We start from the raw sequence: 22,230 nt of genomic DNA, 5'->3' as shown, positions 1-22,230 counted from the left end.
ACCTTCCCATTATAAACCTACTGTTCTTCCACCTTTTTAATCTTCTTCTCTGAAAGAAAAATAATTTAGACTTTTTCGTGTTCAGTCTTAGACCATGGTAGAATATTTGGGCAAGTTTTGGTTTAGTCAACGAGACATATCTGTGAGGTGACACTCTGGGAAATCCTTCCTCCATCTGAAACAATGGGTCTCTCAAATTCGTTTTTACTTAGAAAATGCATCTCCATGCCAGAAAAACAAGTGTTAGCTGTAGATTGCACTGTCAGAAGCCTTCCTTTACATCACAAACTCTGGTGTTCTTTCCTACATATGAGCAGCTTTATTCGCAACTTTGTAAAGAAAAATATGGTAGTTGGCTCTTAAGAGAGTGTTTATTAGCAATGTGCTGGTTGCGCAGTAGACTTACTGTCATTCTAACATGGCTTTTCTTTCTTCTCAAACCACAGTAGCCCCCCTCTGATGCAGAAAAGGGAGTCCCACTTTATTCTGGGAATCCCAGAATAAACCTAAATGTTCAGCAAAAAAGTTTGGCCAGGGCTGGACTCTGAGGACTTCCAAGTATATTGACACAGAATAGGCAGCCTAGTGTGGCTGCATTACATGTCCTGTTGCATGGCCATCAAGATGATTGGTACTGATGGGTCAAAGAGCATTTTCACACTGGGTAAGAGGGATTGCAGATCATCTGTTAACTGTCCTCCTGGGCTTTTGTGCTACTTGTACTAAGAGTCTGGTCCTTTCCTAGGAAGAATAATCTGATCAAGTGTCTGCTAAAAACAACTTCCAAACATCTCTTTCCCCCTGGGTCAGACACTGTGCACTGGCAAGGTGTTTACCAGTTGGAGCATGCAAAATGGGGTGTATTTGATTCAGATTTGGCTCGAATCGGAGACAGTGATTTGATTCGTTGATTCAGATCACTGTCTTTGATTCAGTTCAGCCAAATCTGAAGAGGTGATGCTCCATTCACAGAATCAGCGATTGAGCCATAAACACAGCTTTAAATGTTTTTTCTACATGCTTCAAGGTACCAGTCATGGCTCGTGAATGCTGTGATGCTGGGGTGGATGGAGAGTCCCACAGGAGTTTCACGTATTACATGTTATCTGAGGCAGCTCTTCCCCTCAAGGACAGCTCTAAATGTATTTGACTTACTACCAACCTGTGTTACTGACTGGGAACCATTATTTTGTTTTCAAATAACTAGAGATGTCCAACTAAAGCCTTTCCCAGTAGACATGTCCATAAAACCTGCCTCCCACTCTAGAAGGAAATTATTTCTTGGGCTCCAGCAGTCCTATGCAGATAGTGCTCTGGCTGCTTCTCTTTCTGTTTTGGCTTCTAGAAATCCGACTTCTGCAGTGAACCATTATTCAGCTGTCCTGTCAGTCGTCTGCTTCAGGCCATTCCTCTGTGAAACAGATCTCTAGTCAAAGCCAAAAGATTGTCCTGTCCTCTTTTCTTAGTACAAAAGAAGGAAACTGACTCTTTGACCTCTAGCACTAATGTTGTTCTTTTTTGACTATGCTTCTAGCAGTAGGAACTGCAGATGTGAGTTGACACTGTAGAAGGATCTTTCTCTCTTGGTATTTCCATAGCAGGTGCCAGTAACGTTGGCTTAATACAGATGTTCATTTCTGCCAGAAGAAATTTCTGGTAGAACAATAGCCTGGGAGCTGGGCTATGCAGACATTCTTGTAGCCCTATGGCTGGAGAGCTTCACAGGGTTGCTGCTCCCTGGGCCACCCCTGCCCTCAAGAGGGCTCATAACTTGACAGGCTGCCCTCTTCCCTGCCTGGGAAGGTGGCAGTCTGTTACATGGCAGATGGCACCTGCTGAAAAGCAGCAGCTGCCACAGACAGAGGGGAGGGTTCCAGCCCTGAGAGAATGTACCCTGCCCCTATCAGTCAGCTCATTTTCCTGTAGTGGGAGTTCTTTTGGGTGTCCCCTGCAGGAAAATATCCCGGCTTTTTGCACTTCTTCCAGCTAACCCAGAGGAGTGCTGGGATGGGGCAGCACTCAGCTGCCATGACAAGCCTCCATGAACCTTGTGGCAGCAGCACAGCAGACTGCCTTTACTCCATGCTGTAGGCTGAGGTGAGGTTGGGTGCATGTCACCATTGTGGCAAGGGTCATGAGCCTTGCAGGGGGGGATTATAAGATTGTCTTGGCATGCTCTGCTCTGGGCTGACCTTCTCCAGGTCATCTGGGCTGTGCAGATGGCAAGCAGAGGCTTGGAGGGCTGGGAGCCAGGCTGAGGACACTTTCTCCAGGCTGGACTCCTGGCCTCACTGGCTTTTAAACTGCTGTCTGCTACCCAAGTGAGCAGCAGGGGGAGGTGAGGGAAAGCCACTGTGGCCAAGAGTCAGGTTTGCAAATGCACCTCCTGCCTACCTGCTTCTCCTTGCCTCCCTCTGCTGCTCAACTAGATGGCAAGGACAGTGATTTAAAAGCCAGAGGGGCCAGCTTAGGCAGGCTTCCACGCACCTGCTTTCTTATGCCGCCCAGCTGATCTGGAACAGTGTGGCACAAGGCATGCTGCTGTGCTGCAGCTGCAAAGGTTGGGAGCCTTGCTACAATGGTAAAATGCCCCTTTCTCCCCTCCGCCCCCCCTGGAACTCTGGAGTGAGAAGCAGGCAGAGAGCAGCTGGTGGTTGCTCCTCCTCTCCCCTGTTCTGTGGGATGGGGAGAGCATATGCCCCCTCTTCCCCCCCCATGCCCTCTCCAGCCTTTTCCTAGGCTCCGCTACTCCTGGCCCCAGGGGGAAGTTTAAACTGGACATCCAGTCTCCTGGTACAGTTTAATCTTGATTGTTCCTGGATTAAATTTCTCCTGGAGCAGTCATTTTTGCTCTGGGATAGAAAGCTTGAAGGTCCACATGCTTTGGGTTTTGACTGGGAGAATGGCAATTCTCCCAGTAGAAACTGAATATCTCTATGTGGCCATTGGTGATATGAGCCCATGTGCTGACTGAGTCCAGTATTCTATCGATACAGGAGTCTTTAGCACTTAAATTTATGGTGCTTGGAAATTAGCTGTATCAGCCCCTTCTGAATCTGATTTATTTGCAACCTCTGTGAAACTACTGAAGATAGTACCACAGCTTGCCTGTACCAGTGCAGCTTCTTCTCCCTGATGCTCTCAGGATCCTTCAAGTTCTGATCCTTCTATTCAAATGGAATATTTTTTCTCCTCTTCCGTTTCTGATTCAAACAAAGAAGATTTTCTTCCTAATCAGTGAGAGTGCGGTTTGACCCAGATCTGTCTCTGAGATGCAGCACTGATGTTTGTCTGTTATAAGAGTTTTGTGGTGGTTACTTAGGTAAGATGAACTATCAAACTCCTAAAGCAGCCTGAAGATGAGGGGAGCCTAAATGATTTGATCTTCTTGGAAGATGGAGAACAGCTCAGAAAAGTAATCTCCACGCTCAGCTTACATTTTATGATTATGCCACACAGTACATTTTGTCAGAGTTTATTTTTTCTTTAAATAAATTGCCTCAAGACTCTTAAGGGACTCACATTTTTGTTTGCTGAAAAATCGAAGGGGCAACCAGCATAAGCCCTAAAGTTTATTTAAAGGATTCTTAGGTTGCATCAGTGTTTTAAACTGATAAATTTGGACATGTTGAAGTAAGCTTCGTAAGGGTACAGGCAGAATCAGCAGCTGCTCTTAGAAATGTCCCTGTAGTTGGCAGTTGCTTGGAGTCCAGCTGTAAGCACAGAAAACAGGAACCCTCAAGATTCCCTGGGTAGCATTGGGCAAAATAGTTTATAAGGTATAAGGCACACACTAGCCTTCCTGCAGTGCATAACATGAATGCACTGGCACCATAATGCTGTCCTAAAATGGAGATGTGTTTTCACCTTTAACCCCTTGACATCATTTCCAGCCTCTTTTGAGGTGGGATAGGTAGTCAGGAGTTAATAGCACAGTTTTGTTGAAATTCCTGATGAGTGAAATATGCTCTGTAGTGACAGGTTCCTGAAAATAGAACAAAGGGAAATGCTGAGGTCCCTGAGATATGTGGGCAATATGTCAATCTGTAAATATTTTTATAGTTGTGCCACGAATCCTTCATGTGCCACAAAACATATTTAGCAGCTGCAACAAGCAGGGGTGGCATGTTGGGATCTCACATTTTTAAGGCTTGTATTATTTTTACATGCATAATGTAATAGTCTCAGAGTTCAGCCTACAGCTGATCAAAATTATCTTTGTTTTTCTTGTTTCACTTGTTTTGTCACTAGATGCTCATCTGAACTAGAAGCAGGAACTGAAAGGGGCCTCCTGGGTCATTGGTCCCAGCCCCTTGCCCTGTAGGAAGTCATGCTATATGCTTACTGCTAGCTCTTTCAGCATTTCACTCTGATAACTAGAAATATTTTTCCAGTTTCCAGACTAAATTCATTGGAGGTGTTTGTCCATGTGCCAGTGTTTAACTTAAGTAACTCTTCCCTCCCTGGTGTTTACCCTCACCCCTTTGCCTCCAACTATGTGTTTATAGAGAGCACTCATTTTGTCAGGCTAACTAGGCGAAGTTTTTTTTTAGTCTCTTCTTTTGAGAGAGGCTCTCCATTTAATTGGACATTGAGTGACTAGAAATGTTCCAGATGAGGTCTCACCAGTCTGTTGTACAACAGCATTAATACTTCCATGTCTCTACTGGGAAAATACAGATGCATCCTAGGATTTCACTTCCCTTTTCCATAGGGAAAATGCCATGGCATTATTTTGGCTGGTTGAGCCATCCTGTGATCAAAAAATACCCCTAGGTCCTTCAGCTCATTTGTCAGTTACTTATGCTTATCTCATAAATTATTTTAAGTGTGAGACATTACTTCTGGTCCTATAAAAATTTTGTTCCACTTCTTTCTCCAGTTGTCAGAGTATCAAAGTAAGGTGTGGTGATACTCTGTATTAATGTGCCACCAGTAGATTTCATGCTGCTGACTGTCATAACTGCATTTTGCAAATCCCACTATTTAAGAAATGTTAGGTTCTCAGAGGCTTTCTCCTGTGTTATGGTCACTGCTTTTGCTCTTTTCTGTACTGAAATCTAAGACAAATAAAGGTATAGTAAAATTGTAGATATCAAACATTTTTAGTTTGCTAATTAAGCCTTCTGAATTTTTAAAAACCTAATTAAAGCTATCATTAAAAGATAAGAGGGAAGTACTTGAGTTACTGATTGAAGTATGTCATTTGAAACTAAATGCAGTACTTGAATTACCTGCTTGTAGCAGGACAAGTAATTATGTTGTGTGGGTTTTTTTTTACAAGTTCATTAGATTATATTATGTTGGCTTACCAACATAATGACATAGTATAATGCAACATGCTATATAGATATTGGGCTGTCCCTGAGATGATTTGATGAATATACATGATAAAGGAATTTCTTTACATTTATGACCCAACACAGTTAAATGCTAGAGTCTGTGCTCTGGCTGCACCGGGGCTGAGAAGTGCGTTGCTGGCAAGGGTAGTGTGCTTTCTGTGACAGGAGTTGCGGAGCTGCTGGTGCAGGGAGCTCATTTTGAATAGGCCCTCTTTCACACACTACTTGTCTGGTATCTGAAGGCTTCTCCATGTTCCACGTACCTTGGGGCATTGTGTGCAGGCTGTGAAGAGGAAGACGCGTGTTCTCTGTTTACCAGGGATTTGCACTCTATTAAGGAACAATGAATCTCTTTTCTCAGTACAGAAATCTCAGGTTCGTACCAGCTTGTCCATCGGAGGACCTAGGCTTTTAGAGAAGCTCTCTCTGGATTAACATGGAGACAGGAAGCCCTAAGGTTCCAGACTCTTGGGCAAGATGGAGAATTAGGCAGCCGTGGAGCCTAGCTACTCAGTAGTGCCTTAAGGAAACTACCAAAGACCTGGGGCATCCAGGCTCCATGGTGTTACTGGCTGCCTGATTGTTACTGTCACCAGTTTCAACACTTCTAGACAGGCCTCTTCTATGCATTACAGATACTGTACAGTTACCTGGTTAATTGTGCAATTACCTGGAGATCAGCTACATGTGCAAAGTAGCTATTGCACAATAAAAAGCTCCAACCAGCTGTAAAGTTAGACCTCGAAAATGTGTACTAACTTCACTGCTGGTTTCTGTTGAGCTTTAATTTACACATGTAGCAGGGTCTCCCCTTTTGGCTGGGAGCCCCATCAGCTCCCACAGTCCCTAGGGATCCAGGGTGCTGGGAACCCCTGGAGCCAGAGGATTGTGTTGATTCTCTGGCCCCAGGAATTTCCTACTCCCAGGGTGGGGAGATCACCTCTGCAGCGATCCTCTGGCCCTGGGGATGCATGGGACACCCTCGCAGCTGGGGGCACCTCACCTGGGGTGCGTGGGGCTCCCTGCTGCAGGAGCCTGCTGGTGTAAGGGGACAGTCACACCTCCTGCCATGCCTGTGTGGCACAGCAGGAGGCAAGACTGTGTGAATTACACATTAGATCCTATTATGCTGTAGCCTCGTGTGTGGCAGTGAACGGACAGAAATTAGTTAATTTACTCCCTTTCAGAGTTCTAGGAACCTGTCTCTGCTTAAGACTGCCAGGCAGCTGGGGAGCCAGGAGCACATATTTAATTTCAGAAACACCACATCCGAATGTTTCTAAAACAAATACTGCAACATCTAGGTTCTGCAAAATCTAGGGTTGGGACTTTGTCCCAGTTCACAGAAACATGTTTCTGAATTGCTGGAAAAATGTATGAGGTTAAAACTTGGTTCCCTGGCTTTTGACTTGTGTCCTTCAGGATATTTCAGCTTGAGAGCCTGTCAAGATTTTAAGAACTGGTGCACATTAGCCTTGCAGCAACTGACTGCTCCTGCACATCTGATACAAGCCCTGTGTCACCAGGTTGCAGATATTAGGATGTTTTAAGAATATCAGCCCTAGCGTAGGGCTAAGTGTCAGAAACGAATACTAATTGGCATTATTCAGGTTACACCTCCTAAGTTAGCTCACTTAGTTCACTTCATTACTGCTCATAAAAAAAGTAGAAAAATGGTATTTGTTCCAGTAATCACATCATTTGAAAGCTCTGGAGCCTATTACTCAGTCCTCTTTTTCCAAGAAAAAACTTACCTGTTTTAATTTTCTGTCTCCCCCCCACCCCGAACAGGTACAAAATTTTCACAGCTGCATTCAAGTAACTGAAGACTTTGTGTCTCCAGAACATCTTGTACAGTCTTTTCACCTAACACAGGAACTGAGGCTGTCAAAGGAAGAAATCAATTATGATGATAAACTGCAGGTAAGGGATGAATTCTCATCTAGAACCTGTTCTGAAAGCATTGCATGCTCAGACACTCATTGAAATGTGAAACACTGGGGTAACTTCCCAGTTCCCATTCACACAGAATAACAATGAACACCAGTAATATAATTCACCTTCAGTTGAGTCGCTTTTTTTAATTTCAGTTTTAATGTCCTTTTGGACAAATATTTTTGTATCAGGTTTTTTTCTTGTTGGCTGAGTCTAAATCTGAATCTTAAACATAGTTATTGCCCATCCTTTAACAGTAAATAGTTTTATTATGTGGATCTCACTGATGTCTTCAATGTTTTTGCAGGTCAAAAATATCTTGTATCATGCAGTTAAAGAAATGGTAAAAGCGTTGAAAATTCATGAAGGTGAAATGGAAGATGCAGAAGAAAATTAAGTACTCTCTGCCTTTTTTTTGTTAGAATATCAAATGGAGGTTATTTTTTCTAATATATGATGAACAGTATGCACACTAATTTAAGCTTCACAAACCATCAGTGCCAAGAAAATAATAGTCATCATATTTACTTGTTACTGACACTGCAGCTGTCTAGCTTCATATATCACAGTTACTGTGATTACATTAGAAATATTGAAATGAAAAAATTAAGCAGCATTCTGTTGTCTTGTATTATAATGTACATGACGTTTGTGAAATGTCAAAGATTTAAAATGATGTATTTATTTTTGGAAAAAAAGGCCCACAAAATTCTCTGCTATATTGTTGATCAAATGTAAATGTGACTTGTACAGTTTGCTAAAATAACTCAGATATTTTTCACTACATTGAGACAGTTACTGTGAGAGTAGGACACAAACACCAGCTATTGCCTGCATTTGGGATCTTGCTGAGTCCGCACAGCAGTCATGTCATAATCTGAAAATTACTGCCAAATAATTGTAAACTTTGTAAAATATAAAGTATATAAAGTAGATATGAAATACAGACACTTCAGTATTTTATTGAAGCTATTCAGTGTACAATTAAATGTTTTCAAAGGTGTAATTTATTTAAAAAAAAGTCTCATTTTGGTAAAATTTATGTGAACTTTTAAAGCTAAATATTAAACTTAATATGCTATGTAAATATATACATATATACATTCAATGATGTATTTTTTTAAAACATTGGCTTGCTTTAATTTGTTAAAAGTGCAAGTGTTACACATGCTTTGTACATTGAAGTTGAAAGGGGTTTTACATTTTCCATTAAAATGACTTTATCAAATGTTGTCTCACTGTGTTTGTTTTTCGTGTTTGTGGCACGTTTGTGACAGATGCTCTTGTCTGAGTCATTAATTCATTCACAGTGATTGCAAATGTCTCTATTGTAATGCTGCTTTCTGTAAAAGTTTGGGATGCTGTGTGTTAATTAGCATGCACCATTCTGCCCTCTCCAGGTTGAATACGGAAATCAGAACAGATGTGCTGGAGCACAGTTCAAGTGGCAGAGCCACAGAGAGCTCTCTCCTTCAGAATAGAATTCAGCTTTATGTTCTGTCTTCAATAACAAAATGTTTCCTTTGTTCTGAGGAATAAAAGTTGAACTTCTTGATTCCTTGTAATTCAAATAACCCAGTAAAATGTTTCTTTACCAAAGAAGAGTGTATTTGTCTAATTTACCTAGTAACCTGATAAAAGAAAAACCAATAAGACAAGGTCAGTTGTGAGGAACTCTCCTATTCATTATAAAATATTATTTTACATAGTGTTTTCAACTTTATTTTTCTCACTTTTAGATTTTGGTAATTGTTACCTACCTTATGATTCAGCCAACAATATTGTAACTATAAATGTCACACTGCCAACTGAAATAAAGGTAGGTAACAAAGTATGTCAGCATTTTTTTGATCTGAAGAAGGGTGGCATTTAACTTGTACTACTAAGATGGGTGATATACAAAGGTAATTTCAGGGGGGTTTTGGTGAAAAGTAAAACTTTTATTATTAAACTGGTAAGAAAAATTGGAAGGGACTTTACTGGAATGCTTTGTTTATGCATTGTCACTTGTGCCCTACATTCCTGTCCACTTAACACTTTTACTTGAATACAACATATACCTTTTTTCCCTGAACTGGCTGCTGGAAATTGGGGTAGGGGGCAGGTCTTAAGGAGCAGAGAGATCTACCTCAAGCTACCTGGCCCCTGTTCTCTAGATGGATAGGCAAGTTATGCCTGCGTAATCAGCTGAGGGCCCACTTAACTCGAGAAGAGTTCAGTTCCAGTAGGATGATGTAGCAAGCGCTGTTGGCTGAGCTGAACTATTTGACCCCTCTTCCCTTCTTGAGTTGAGCCAGATAGGCAGGCAGTGGCACTTGCCAAGTCAGCTCAGGGCCTGATCCTGATGGAGGTGAACTGCTCAACTCCCCAAGCTATATGGGCTCTCAGCTGAGCCCACAGGCATGGCTGGCTAGGATCTTTTCTTGAAAAAGTGGACGTGGCAGATGCTGCTTTTCAGTTTAAGAAGAGGGCAGCTTGGCTCAACCAGCAGTGCCTTGCAGTTTAGTGGGTTTATAATATAGCATCCATGATATTTTGCTTCCCTCCCCCCTGCAGTTGCCTGTGTTTTCTTTGAAAAATTACTGTATTTACCAGGATTGTCAAAGAAAGATATATTTTTTTTCATTCTGCCTGCCTTTCAAAAACAAAGTGCATGTCTTTTTCAGGGGGCATGTAGTACATGACAAAATATGGTATTTCTACTTCCTTGATTCTGCACGTAGAGCATTTAAGATCTAACCTGTCAGCTGGAGAATGCAGCAAGCGGAAAATACATACAATGCATTTTCAGAAATAGAATCTGATTACAAATAAAGTATAATGGTTGTTAATATTTAGGCTTAGGATACTTGATACTAATTAATTTTTACTCTTATCCCTACAAAGATTGTTTCTTGTGGTAGTGGTTTATTTTTTGCTGAGGAACTTTGGGTAGATTTTGAAGCCTCTCAAATTTATAATGTTGCTGCCTACCTGATCTAAAGTAAATAAGAAAAATAATATTAAAAATTGTTTACCACAGTCACCTAGAAACATGATATGCATGTCATTTTCTCAAAATCCTACACAGAGTGCACGGTCATTTTTACTAGTATTTAAGGCATAGAACTGCTAGTGTAGTCTCCTATCTTGTTATCTTCATTGCAATTCCAACTGATGCTGGTTCTTAGGCTCCAACACATAACATTTAAGACTTGAGTAACCAGACATGGTCTTAAGTTGTTACCTGGCCATATGTTAATGCAATTAATTGTGATAAAACAAGGAATAATCCACAAAGTTATTACATAAAATTGTGTGGTAGCTTTGTGGCTGGTTCCTATCACACCATTAACTGAATGTGTGGTTTGCATGGGATCTTGCTACTTGCTGGAACTGGGATCGTGATTTCAGACTCCCCCTGCACCAGCAATATGGTGTGATGGGATCTGAAGCTGGATCCCACAATCGCACCTCTTGCCATGCACGTATGGCATGGCAGGAAGCATGATTGTGGGGACATTGTGCTTTTGTTTGCACTTCTGCCCAGAGGCCTACAATAGAAATACTTAGATACATGTGCTGTTTCATGTCCATCTACAACAGCTTGAACTTTTCTTTTTCCTTCAGGTATTACCTGTAAGGATCCTTTTTGCCAGAGATAACAAAAGGAACCAAATGTGGTAGTGTAGAGAGAAGGCAAAATGTATGGTAAGCATGTGATGCTGTTTGAAGCCTCAGGCAGGACGGTATGAAGGGAGGTAGTCATGTGAACAGTTTTGGTGCCCAAGATTTTCTGGGTTGCTTAGGACAGTCCAAGTGACCATAAAGGACAGAAATAGTTTTAGTGGCAAGTCTTTCCACGTTAAACAGATTCTAAGGCCATTTTGAGACTACTGTGTATTTACATAGTCTGCCAGGAAACATATCTGCATTTGGATGAAGATTTCTGTAAACATCTGCCCCAAGATTTTTAAGATGCACTGTAGTTGAAGACATTCCAGAAGTAGACCCCTATTCATTTTAAGCTGCCTCAGTATTTGTATTATTGGTATGTACTGCTGCACATAGACTGCAGTACTGGAGAACTGCAGTATATACAATGAGCGATGTGGCAGTGTTTAAAAAATTCCTTTCACAAATGAAAATCCTATATTGTATGTAGGCAGCCTGTGTCTCTCATCCTGTAATGTTTTCAGTGACACCTCCCTGAGTGATATGAACGATATCTGCTTGAAGCTGATCTTCCACATAGAAGATAAAGAAATTGGTTGTTTGATTTTGCAGTTGAGAACTCTAATACTCTTTTTAATTTCTAGTCCGTTTTGTTTGTCTATAATTCATTGCATCTTGGCAGGTGAAACTGTAATATAACTTATTTTCCTTTTCATGATTTCTGTGAGAAGCCCTTGCTTTTCTGCTATGGCATTATATTACTGTGCGGATTGAAGAATGATCCATTGCCCAGGCTATGCAGCAAAAAGAGCTGACTGTCCTCTCAGATGGTAACTAAAATTGGGGTGATAAAAATTGTCTTAAAAAGCCACCAGAGTTGATTCAGTTCACCTTCTATTTCATCTGTGACATTCAGAAAACTTCTACTCCATCTGGCCTTGTCTACCTACCTCCCAGGATCAGGCATTGAAATTCCTGGATGAAATCCAATGGTGATGCAATTTGTTTGTGTTGGCTCTGTGCTCCTTTGTACTCATGATTGCTGCAAGATGAACTTACAATCATGATGCCATGTGATCTGATGATTATGAAATTAAACCGTCTTAGAAGCTCTTTTACAAAAAGTGTCTCTGATTACTTAAGAACTGCTCCATATTCCATCCAGAGTTGGTAATTAGGATGACTGTGTCATTACCTCCAGAGTCTAAGAGCTTGTCTATTTGGGATAATTATCCAGAATAGCTGTTCCACAACAGTTCCTTGTGTGGATGCAATCATTCTAGAATAAGGATGCCTTTCTATTTTTACTTTAATCTGAAAGTGGCTGAAGCCAGAGCTGGTAAAAACTTTGTGTGAGAACCTGCTGTAGATTAAGTTTTATGCTTTGAATTTACTCTGCATTTAATACAGAGTAACTTTCAGTTCTACAACAGCTGTTGTTTTCTTGTTTTAGCAGCTTGGCTCATGCTACCTGCTACCTTCCTAGGGGAAATGAATCAGTTTCCTATTAACCCCTTTGATGTAGAATGTTCAAACATGAATGCTTTTTCCTCTTGCATCAAGAGAAAAACTGACTGTGAAATGATTTAGTAGGAAAGATGCCCTCATATTTACCTTCCTCATCTACAGTATAAGCATGTGGTTGCAAGGTCACTTTTATTAATAGTTGCATTTTGTTATTTGTACCAGCTAGCCCATGAGACAACATATTCTGGAAAGTTATCAACTATATCTACCCTCAAGGTTATCTTTGTCAAATCATTTCAGCATGTTGAGAAAGGTCTTGGAATATGCTGCTGCTTTGAGAGAGAATTTGTAAACAGTGCCCTAGAAGTAATTACGAACTGAACTGTTAGGAGTAAACTGAGGCATTATGGGGCAGCAGTTTAAATAGAAGCCACTCCCATTCTAATTTGGTATATGAACATCTGACAAACAGCTGTACCTAATAGATCATTTACAGATACAATGTAAGGGAAGGCTAAAGAGAGTAGATGTCTTGGAGCATTATCAATAAAATACAGGTTGGAGCTTTTTGCCCTGACCACTTATTTAGCATCAATTAAAAGTTACTGCCATCTGGCAGCTGGTCAAGTATGAAAAAAGTTGACTTCTGCAATCTCAGGAGCTTAATTTTAAATAGGCAGGAGCCAAGAGATTCCTTCCCAGCCTTTTAAAAATGGTTCTTCTCAGTCTAGCCTAAGACAGAGCAGCAGGACTGAACATACTTGTATGCTGCATGTTTTCTGGGGGTGGAGAGCTTTAGTTTCCAGTGCTGTAAGTCTAGCAGTTTTTAGGGGGCACTAAATTTACTTTTAAACAATGTGGACTGTGTTAGTAGGACACAGGACTGCCAACTGATCCAAGTTCCCTTTCTTTCTGGCTCAGGATTCCTTAGCTGAAATCACTTATTCCTTTATAATTAGCCAACAAGGAGTGTCACTCTTAGCTAGACCCTTAAGCCAATTAATTTCCTGACAGATGTTTAGGTGCCTACTTCTCATTGAAATCAGTACAGGTAAGGTACTTTTGATTGTAAAGTGCCTAAGTACCTCTGAATATCTGAGCCTTAGTTTGCTCCTTTTCTGGCCCATTTACTCAGAATTGTGACCAACAGAACTTTGTTTCACAGGGCAGCTGTATTGGGCCATAGTCCTAGTGTACGTGTCTGCTGGACATAAAAAAATTAAGCCTTTTACCTCAGTGCCTGGTGACGGAATCCTTCAATTTTCAAGTTAACTTTTTATTTCCAGAGATCAGCACTAAACTTTTTTGTTTCTTGTTTCTCTTTCATCATGTTCCACAATTCTCTGCTGTGGAACTGTGACAAAAATACAGACCTGAGTGGTATTGAGGGAGTATTAGAGCTAGCATTTCAAAGGAAAAGGCTGAGATACTGATAATCTTTCAGGAAAACAACTCCCTTCTGCGAACGCAAAATGGAGAGGATGGAAAAATATGTTGAGTAAGTGTTGGAGTAAGTACTTTTTCTATGCTGTCTCAGTACAATGTCAAACTGGTTAGATAAAACAATCAGCTCAGAAATATGGCAAATGGGTATATGGATGACTATATGGTATGTAATAGTGAATTTCACTGAATAGAAAATTGACTTGGTATGTTCAATATGTATACAGTATGCTGTGTTTATACAATAGCTGCAATGAGTATAAAGCTCTTAAAAATATTTGTGTTAAATGGTTTATAACATCTGGTTAAAAAAATACTGCGTTTTACATGCTATTATGAACATTGTCTTTAAATTGCACTTGTGAATGTCACTCCACACTCTGCCTGGAACAGTAACATTTCTTCCCCTTTTAGTTACGAATGTACTACAGATGGGGGAGAATGACTAAAAGGCCAAAAACAAATTAAAGGGGTAAAGTGGCACAAAAGGTATATGATAAGACAGAGCTATGAATCTTTTATTGCCATAAACTTGACTGCATTACTCACAAATGGAGCATCATTGAGTGCATGTTTTCCTTGACAAGGAAGTTATTAAAGTGAATGTTGCTAGTAGACAGCCAATTATAAAGATAGAAACATTAAGGCCAAAATTCCTGCTCTGTGCAATACCAAAACATCATACCAGGCTTGCTTTATTGGTTCTCTGAAATCACTGCCTTGCACCTTTTCATGCTTACTGAACCCACTGATCATAATAGTAAAGGACGGGAGTTGAGATTACCGGTATGCCGACTACAACGTAGGTAACACTTGCATGAGTTCAATTGCCCCTCGCCACCAACTCTCTTGAAAGGCACCAGCTAATCTACACCTAAAGCATCTTGAATTTTGCTCATGTCTTCATCTGAGATGACTTGTATCATCCCAGCTCAATGGGGCCAAAACAGTCTTTACTACCAACACCTCTCCTGTCCTAGTTCTCTGTAAGTGGCAATGCTACTTCCTGCCCTGCAGGCCTATGGCTGGGAGGTACTTTTCAGTATTCTCTCCACCATCACTACGTGTCTCCCAGTTAGGATCAGATCTAGCATGTCTGTGATCAGTAAGGGGCATTTCAAAACCCCCGGTTTCCCCATCATGGAACATCTTGCCTCAACCCCTACTAAATAGGTGTGCCCTCCCTGCCAGTCAGGACACTGGGAATAAACCTTTCCCCCTTGTTTGGTCCCGGAAGTTCTGTCTTTGGTGAAACAAGTTCAGCAGTTCTGTTTTCAGTCCTTTTATTTACTTTTTTGGTGTGGTTGCAAGCTGTTTTTTTAACTCTCTATCCTCCCCTCTTTCTGTCTCAGCAGGGCAGCCTTGGAAACTGTCCAAAGCCAGATGATGCTCAGCTTGTGAGGTAACTTAAACACAAAAGAAAATTAATCTGCCAGCAAGAAAAGTTGTCTCCTCCCAGAGCAAATCAGAAACAGATGCTTTACCCAACATGGCTTATGTGAACAGCTGCATTTTTAAATCTTTTCAGGATTAAGTGTCAGACAGGCAAGTTTTCATTGTAATATTCTGAAGTGAGCATCACTGGGATATTCTAACCACATAAATACAGTTAGTGTCCTCCCTTTTCCTGTCATCCCCTGCATGATCTGCTCATCTTGCAAGTGCTGCTTCTCCCAGTTCAGGAACTGACTGCTACTCCACCTAGCATTTATCATAATTTTGTGTAAGACTATTTCCCTAGCAGATCTGACAGCTATACTTTAGTAGATCTGAGGTATGAAATTCTGTATTTTTGCAGCCCCAAGGATAGGTCAGCATTATGGCATTAGAACAAACTCCTACCTGAAGTAGGGTAGACAGCCAGCGTTCTGAGGTTAAGAAAGTAAATCCATCACCTTGTCTCCAGGAAAAACTCTTCCTGCCTCTTCCAATCCACGGGAAGTGGAAGCCCAAAGTCACATTATTTGGTGGCCATCCAGGCTTATTAGTTCATTGGTCAACATCAAAAAAATTCTCATCACTTTTGAACAGTAAATTCCAGAGAGATTCATCAGCCAGGTCCTGGGCTGTCTCCCAGAGCTCAATTTTTTTCTAATTCCCACAAAGGGAAGGGTTACTTCTTACCTGAGTAGCAAGAGAGCATAAAAACCACAATGAAAAATTGGTTCTCTTAAATGTCTCCAAGTTAGGGGAGAAGATTCTTTGGGAAAATCCAGTATCTTTTATTAGACCAACCTGAGTCCACTTCAGTGAGAAATTTCACCTGCAAACTAGCATGGAGCTCTGCTGGCCTGTTTAATACTTTTAACCAGCCTTCACTGATTCAAATAAATAGGTTTGTCTCCTTCATTTCACCAGCCCTACTGTGCCCTTTTAGAATGGGAGGGTAAGCATGAAAAAGTCATGAGTATAAACATGGATAGGACTTGAACGCCCAGCTGACCTCAGAGACACCATTTTTGGTACTTTTGAAAATATTACTGTTCCTTCTATATGGTACAGAATCTGTTAAAATAAATCCAGCATTTCACAGCAAAGGAGATTTCATATAAAAACTAAAAAGTTCATTAAAAAGAGAGAGCATCTCACTGGCCATGAAACAAGTTTGAAACAGATGCGATGTTCCTGGTAGTGTTGGAGTGATGTTGCAGCTACAATGGTATGGAAAATATGTCAATCAAGGATTGTTGGGGGTGATGTTTTATCTGACCAACTGCATGGTTGAGAGAGGCTTTGATTCCATGTCACTTCCCAGCTGATTTCTATTTATTTTTCTCTCTGTGGGGATGTATTTGTAGACTGTATTTAGAATTTCTTTTCACAAAGCATATGCTGGCTATATTCATCAAGGATAACATATCTAGTTTCCAAAGAAAACAGTGGTTTCTGTGGTGAAGTAAGCTCTAGGAATAGAAGTCAATGTCTGGACTCATGTTTAAATTTGGTTCTTGGTGAGACGCTCTGAAATTATGGACCATGGAGTTTTACAGATATGCTGAGTACAATGCCTTTTTGGATCTGATTTCAAACCCCATCAGTTTCTACATTAGGCTTTGGATCAGGCCCAACTAACAGGTCTGTCTGATCATGTTGAAACTATAGCAGCAAAAATCACAGATTCTACTGATATCAACTGCTTATACAGCATGTAATGTTTCTCTAACAGAACAATATTGATGACTAAGAGTGGACATTTTAAAAGAAAATGATATGCTATTTAAGAAAATTAAAACAAATAGCCCTTATGACGCACAATATTTTGCGTGTCCACCAGATGGCAGTGTCTGTCAATGAAAAGGAAGCAAGGTTTGACCTGGGTGTCACTAGCTCAGTTCAAATGGAATGAAGGCATTGGTAACGGTCAAAAAGCAAATAGTGTTATATGAAAATACAGAACTGAAAGAATTATCATTCTACAAATCAGCAGTGCGCCTCACCTGCCCTGCTGGGTTCAGTTCTGAAACATCCTTTTCACAAAGGAGGTGGTAAAAACAAAAAAATCTAGAGACAGCATGGAAAGAAAAACCAGGCCACAGCGAGGAAGAAAAATGTGGGACTTCTTAAAGGATGGATATGACAACAGTAATCTGGAGTTAGCTGTAGCAGAGGAAGTAATGTGGGCACACCACTACTTGCTCTCTCTTAATACAGAAACAGGGAAACAAACCAACAGGTAGTGCATCCAAAATTGCTAACAGCAAAACCCTCTCACTTTTAGCCTGTATAATTCACTGAAGATATGGGCTTAGCCAGATTCGCAAAAGGATGAGATGTTTGTGGAGAAAGTGTATCCACAAACATTACGGCAGGGGTCAGCAACCTACAAGCCAAAGGGCTTCTGCTGTGTTTTGGTGGCAGCAGCACTGTGCGAGTGCTGGAGGAAGGGGGGAGTGACTCAGGCTTCAAATGAAGCAGTGAGGGCATGGGCTAGGTTGCAAGTGCAACAGGTGACAAAATGTTGCAAAATATTGTTAACCCTATATTAGTGTAAGCTAACCACCAACCCTATATTAGTGTAAGCTAACCACAGATGGGCCTTAAGAAAGGATTCAGTAGAAACACTTAGCTACAGGGTTATCTACTGAGAAATCTGGCACCCTGCATAACAATTAGTGTGTGGCAGCTTTTTAATGGGCCACATGCTTATTTCAAGCTGAATACAGATTTTAGCTGGAAAACAGCAGGAGTTCTCGTATAAGTAATAAATTAGCCTGGAAATGTTCATATTCAGCGCTTTGCTTTTCCTTCAGGATTTCCAAGTACTGTGTGTGTTAATGTTGTTGCTGTTACAGAGGTGAGAAGAGGTTCACATAAGTAATCTACTTCCCCAACATGCAGGATGAGTGGGACCAATATGGAGCCAGCTCTGCATTCTCACTTTGTGCCACGCTGCCTTCAGTGCAGAGTTCATCGAGGTATAAACAGACTCGGACCATCATATTAAGCCAATGAAGCTTCCAGGTGTTCTGGTTAATTGCTGTAGAGGTTTGTGGAGAGAAAAAGTAGAAATGTGTGTTTTGGACTACTTACTGTGGGCACACCACAGAGCTTGACACGTGCTGAAGGACTTCCTTGGAGGTGAGGAAGTTTCCTCCAAGGGCCAGGGAGATACTTGTTTGAATATTCATCTTTATTATGAACAGAATGAATAAAGCTGAAGGCTTGCTACTGCCTTCTTCCTTTCTCCTGCTTCTTCAGTGGTCCTCAAACTGTGGTGAATAGGGAACATGCTGAAAGAAATTCTTCTAGATACAGTTTTCAGGTTAACAGGGAGAGCAAGGTTACAATGCCTGCAGCGCACAAGCTCCTCAGCAGTCTTGCTCCTGAGTCAGTGACGTATTGTTGCAGAGCTTCAAGAGAATGCCTTGCAACAGCTCTGGATGGTACAGGAGCACAGACAGCCATGCTACTTGCCCTCAGGCAGTTCAAATTACTTAAGCAGCTACCTGTGGAGCATACTTTGGTGGGGGGGGGGTTTCCCATTCATTTTATAAGCCAACATAATTACTGTTTTGTTCAAAAGGCTTTCAAATCTCCCTTTTCTATCTCCCAAGAAGTCTGTTCAGGAAGTAGAAAATGTGTCTTGTTTGCTTATGACTGCAGCACAACTGAATCAAGAATGGGTTTCCTTAGGCAAGTCCTGGCTGTTTTTCTATGGTTTTTCCTTAGCGCTCCTTCAGCAGCAGAAAGTACAAGCAAGCAACAGAGTAAGAAACTTTGCACAGATGAGATAAATGTAGAAGCATGGTGGTATTCACCCTTTTTCAGCAAAAGACTGCTACTCAAGCTATAGGAGCCTGCAATTCTGGAAAGAAGAGGTGTTTAAAAGAAAAAAACAAATATGTTTAGCTAGTCACTAAACCAAGACATGTTAGCTTGGAACAGTTTATGTAATACAACAGTCAGCAGCCTTTTTCCCATGACTGGCTGGAATGACTTGGCCCAGCACAGACAAAATTCCCTCCCTCTAGGCTATAGTGTCATGCAGGCAAAGTCCCCACGGTCCACAGACTGCTGACCGCTGTTGTAGTATGAACAGTGTTCAGTTGAAAACATTATAGTAGCACCATTAAAAACTTAAATCCTGCACATTCCTAAAGCTCCTGTAGAGAGACAGTCTGCTCAGTTCAAGACAAATTTGGGGTGAAGTACATCCTGCAGTCTCTGCTCCTTTGCTAGCCACCTGATCTACGTCATAAGAACCAGACTGAGTTGAGTCATTTCACATACTACCAAGAATTCCTCACCTTACACTAACACTGCTTTACTCATTGACAGTGGAGGGAGAGGCTACAGAAGTTCAGTCACTGTTTCTCTATGTATGTCAGTGGCAGCATGAAGCTTTGTTTCTTTGATGACTCTGCAACAGTTGAAAAGACTATTATCGTTATCGCAGTGTTTAGCGTAGCATAGAACATCTTAGTCTCATCCTCCTCCTAGCTAATGTAGATGTAAACAAACCATTTTATTTTTTTCAATCAATTACTGTCAGCTAAGTATTACTTCCATTCATGCACCTCAGAAAACAAGATTTCCTTGAGTATATATTTTCTTAGACAATGTAATTTTTTTTTTACAGAAATCAAAGTAGATTTGATGCACCCTGATTAGTTATGTAAACAGAGAATTAAAAAAAATCCTCACAGAACTAAAAACTTGGTTCCTTCATAAAGTGGAAAATTAACTCTCTCCTGACTGATCTGAGGTTAACAGTACCAGGAACACAGAGCATGTGGCACGTAGATCCATCTGGAGGTGTCTGAGTTGCACCAGCACTAAATTAGCAAACTTGTGCATAAGTGTGTATATGAAAATACATATACACGAGAGAGAGAGAGAGCCATTTTCAATATGAAGTGGCAACAGTTCTGTTCATGGCATTCTAGATATAGCTATTACATATAGTGTACTTAAAAACCTGAAGGATTGTGCTGTTTGAAGTGTTCTCCAATGCCACTCATTTGGTTTGAAATGTCAGGAGGACTGAAGAACTTGCTTTTTCCCCCTCCTTTTTAAGCCAGTTACAGTACCCTTCAGCTCTGTGAAACAGATTATCTAGAACCTGTCTTTCACAGTGGAAAAGTTGCTACCGTGCCTTTTCTCCCATCATAGGGCTATTGCTACCCTTGGATCACCACTGTCCCAGGGTTCTTCCCTTTTCTCATCTTCCTTAACTGCACTAACCATTTCTCACGGCCTTTAACTATCCATGAGTCCTTTTAGTATATCCTCTGAGAGCTCCAACAGAGGGAGCTCGGGCGACGGAATGTCCAAAGGAGGGAGATTAGGTATTGGAATGTCTTTAGCCTTCCCAGCATTGGCTGCAAACTTCTGCCAAGTTGAGGCTGATGTAGCAGTAGTTTCTGAATGCTGCTGAAGACCCCATAACTCAGATTTCTCCACAAAGTCAGCATCTACATCCAGCTCTTTCTCCACTGGAGATTTGATGAGTCTTGCCCGTTCTGCTTTCAGCTGCTTGTTCTCTCTCCTCAATTGTTCATTTTCAGCTACAAGGAATTCCACGTGCCGTTTCAAATCTGCAATTTTGGTTGCCTGCTCTTCTATTATTGTTTTGTCATCTTTTGGAGCTTTGCTTCCAGTACACATTTCTAATGGCTCCTTTTTTTTCTGAAGGAGAAACAAGAGTGTATCTGGGTCCCTGTCAAAGACTCCCTGAATTTCCTGTAGATGCTTCTCTGAGGAAGGGCTGTATTTCTGAGTAGTAGTAACCAATACATTTTGGTCATCAGACTCTTGAGATGATGGCTTATAGGAAGTCTGAAGATGGGCAGCTATATCCTTGTCTACATTCTGTTGGACTTTTAGCCTTTCTTCCCTCTTTGCTCTTTTCCACCTCTCCTGGATGAGCAGTATCTGTTTCATGTGACTATCCCTTTGTAATTCCAGTGATAGTTGAGCCTGTGCAAGAACAAGATTGGCTGAATTAACAGTTAAGCTCATATAACTTTATCTGCTTGAATATTTTAGCAGACCTGCCTGAAGGGAAACTTTGGGCATTCACTGGTGTATTACCTATATAACATGCAATGTTCCCAAGCACAGTAGAATTAGATGACATACCACTGAATTCTACAGAGCTACAGTTTATTAGTGGAATGGTATCATTAAGTGTGACCAAAAGAAGTCCAAAAACTGAATCAGTCTAAGAACACATAAGAGGAACAACTATGAATCTAATTATCTACTACTTATCTAAAAATAGAAAAGTGTTAGCTGAAATGTGTTTATTAATTCAGTGGACAAGTAATTGAAAAATGTGAAGTTTTTTTAGAATAAGAATCCTATTGTTGTAGTGCATGGCTCAGGTGCTAGGTTAGGTGGTGGCAGTTAATGCTAGGGTAACCAACTAACCAGTCTGACCACAAATTGGTCAGAACTTCCTAAGCCACTGAACCGCTGGTCCAGATTAGATCTCTGCCTGAAGACACTTGCCACTCAATCCCAAGGACAAGAGGATGAGGGGGAAGTTGCCTTCTCCCTTATCATGATAATGTAACTTTGTACCTTGCAGTGAAAATGGCCATTTGCTATAGAAATGGTCCTTGCTGAAGGGGGGAAAAAAAAAAAAAATCAAAAAAAAAAAATCAAGATGTCCAGTGACATTTGTTCTGATATTGCATTCAACTTTTTCCCTGGCCTAGCTCCAACAGATGTTGACCACAGTTGTTGCTTCTTTAGAAGTAAAAGATGACAGCCAGGAAGACCGCTTAACCAACTACCTTTTAGGCAATTCAGCTTCTATATTGCCTCTGTTCTATCGAACCCAACTGTTTTCAAGGAGGGGGAGGAATTACATTGTTCCTGTCCCTGGCTACTCTACCAGTTTTTTGGGCCTTGGAAATCTAAGTCGAAGTTAGGATCCACTGTA

At 41.0% G+C, this 22,230-nt stretch overlaps 2 protein-coding genes across 7 annotated transcripts in view; one reads left to right on the top strand and one right to left on the bottom strand.

Moving 5' to 3' along the window:
* Positions 1-8,849, top strand: part of JMJD1C (jumonji domain containing 1C) — a 255,790-nt gene extending 246,941 nt beyond the window's left edge. The window contains exons 25-26 of one of the 2 annotated variants that reach the window (XM_090058297.1): positions 7,134-7,265; positions 7,585-8,849. In XM_090058297.1, coding sequence (XP_089914423.1) covers positions 7,134-7,265; positions 7,585-7,674 — 222 coding nt within the window. In that variant the 3' untranslated portion in view covers positions 7,675-8,849. The remainder of the gene's footprint in view (positions 1-7,133; positions 7,266-7,584) is intronic. The other variant, XM_090058299.1, reaches the window with a different exon arrangement.
* The window catches only part of NRBF2 (nuclear receptor binding factor 2), a 28,880-nt gene continuing 15,040 nt past the window's right edge, over positions 8,391-22,230 (bottom strand). For 3 of the 5 annotated variants that reach the window (XM_090058310.1, XM_090058309.1, XM_090058311.1), the window contains one exon: positions 8,391-21,260. In XM_090058310.1, the coding sequence (XP_089914436.1) occupies positions 20,541-21,260 (720 nt within the window). In that variant the 3' untranslated portion in view covers positions 8,391-20,540. The remainder of the gene's footprint in view (positions 21,261-22,230) is intronic. The other 2 variants (XR_016443613.1, XR_016443614.1) reach the window with 2 other exon arrangements.

Source organism: Crocodylus siamensis, chromosome 7 (genome assembly GCF_052110815.1).
Source record: "Crocodylus siamensis isolate JL-2025a chromosome 7, ASM5211081v1, whole genome shotgun sequence".
In the NCBI taxonomy this organism is placed as follows: Eukaryota; Metazoa; Chordata; order Crocodylia; family Crocodylidae; genus Crocodylus; species Crocodylus siamensis.
This window is presented reverse-complemented; position numbering and strand designations above follow the sequence as displayed.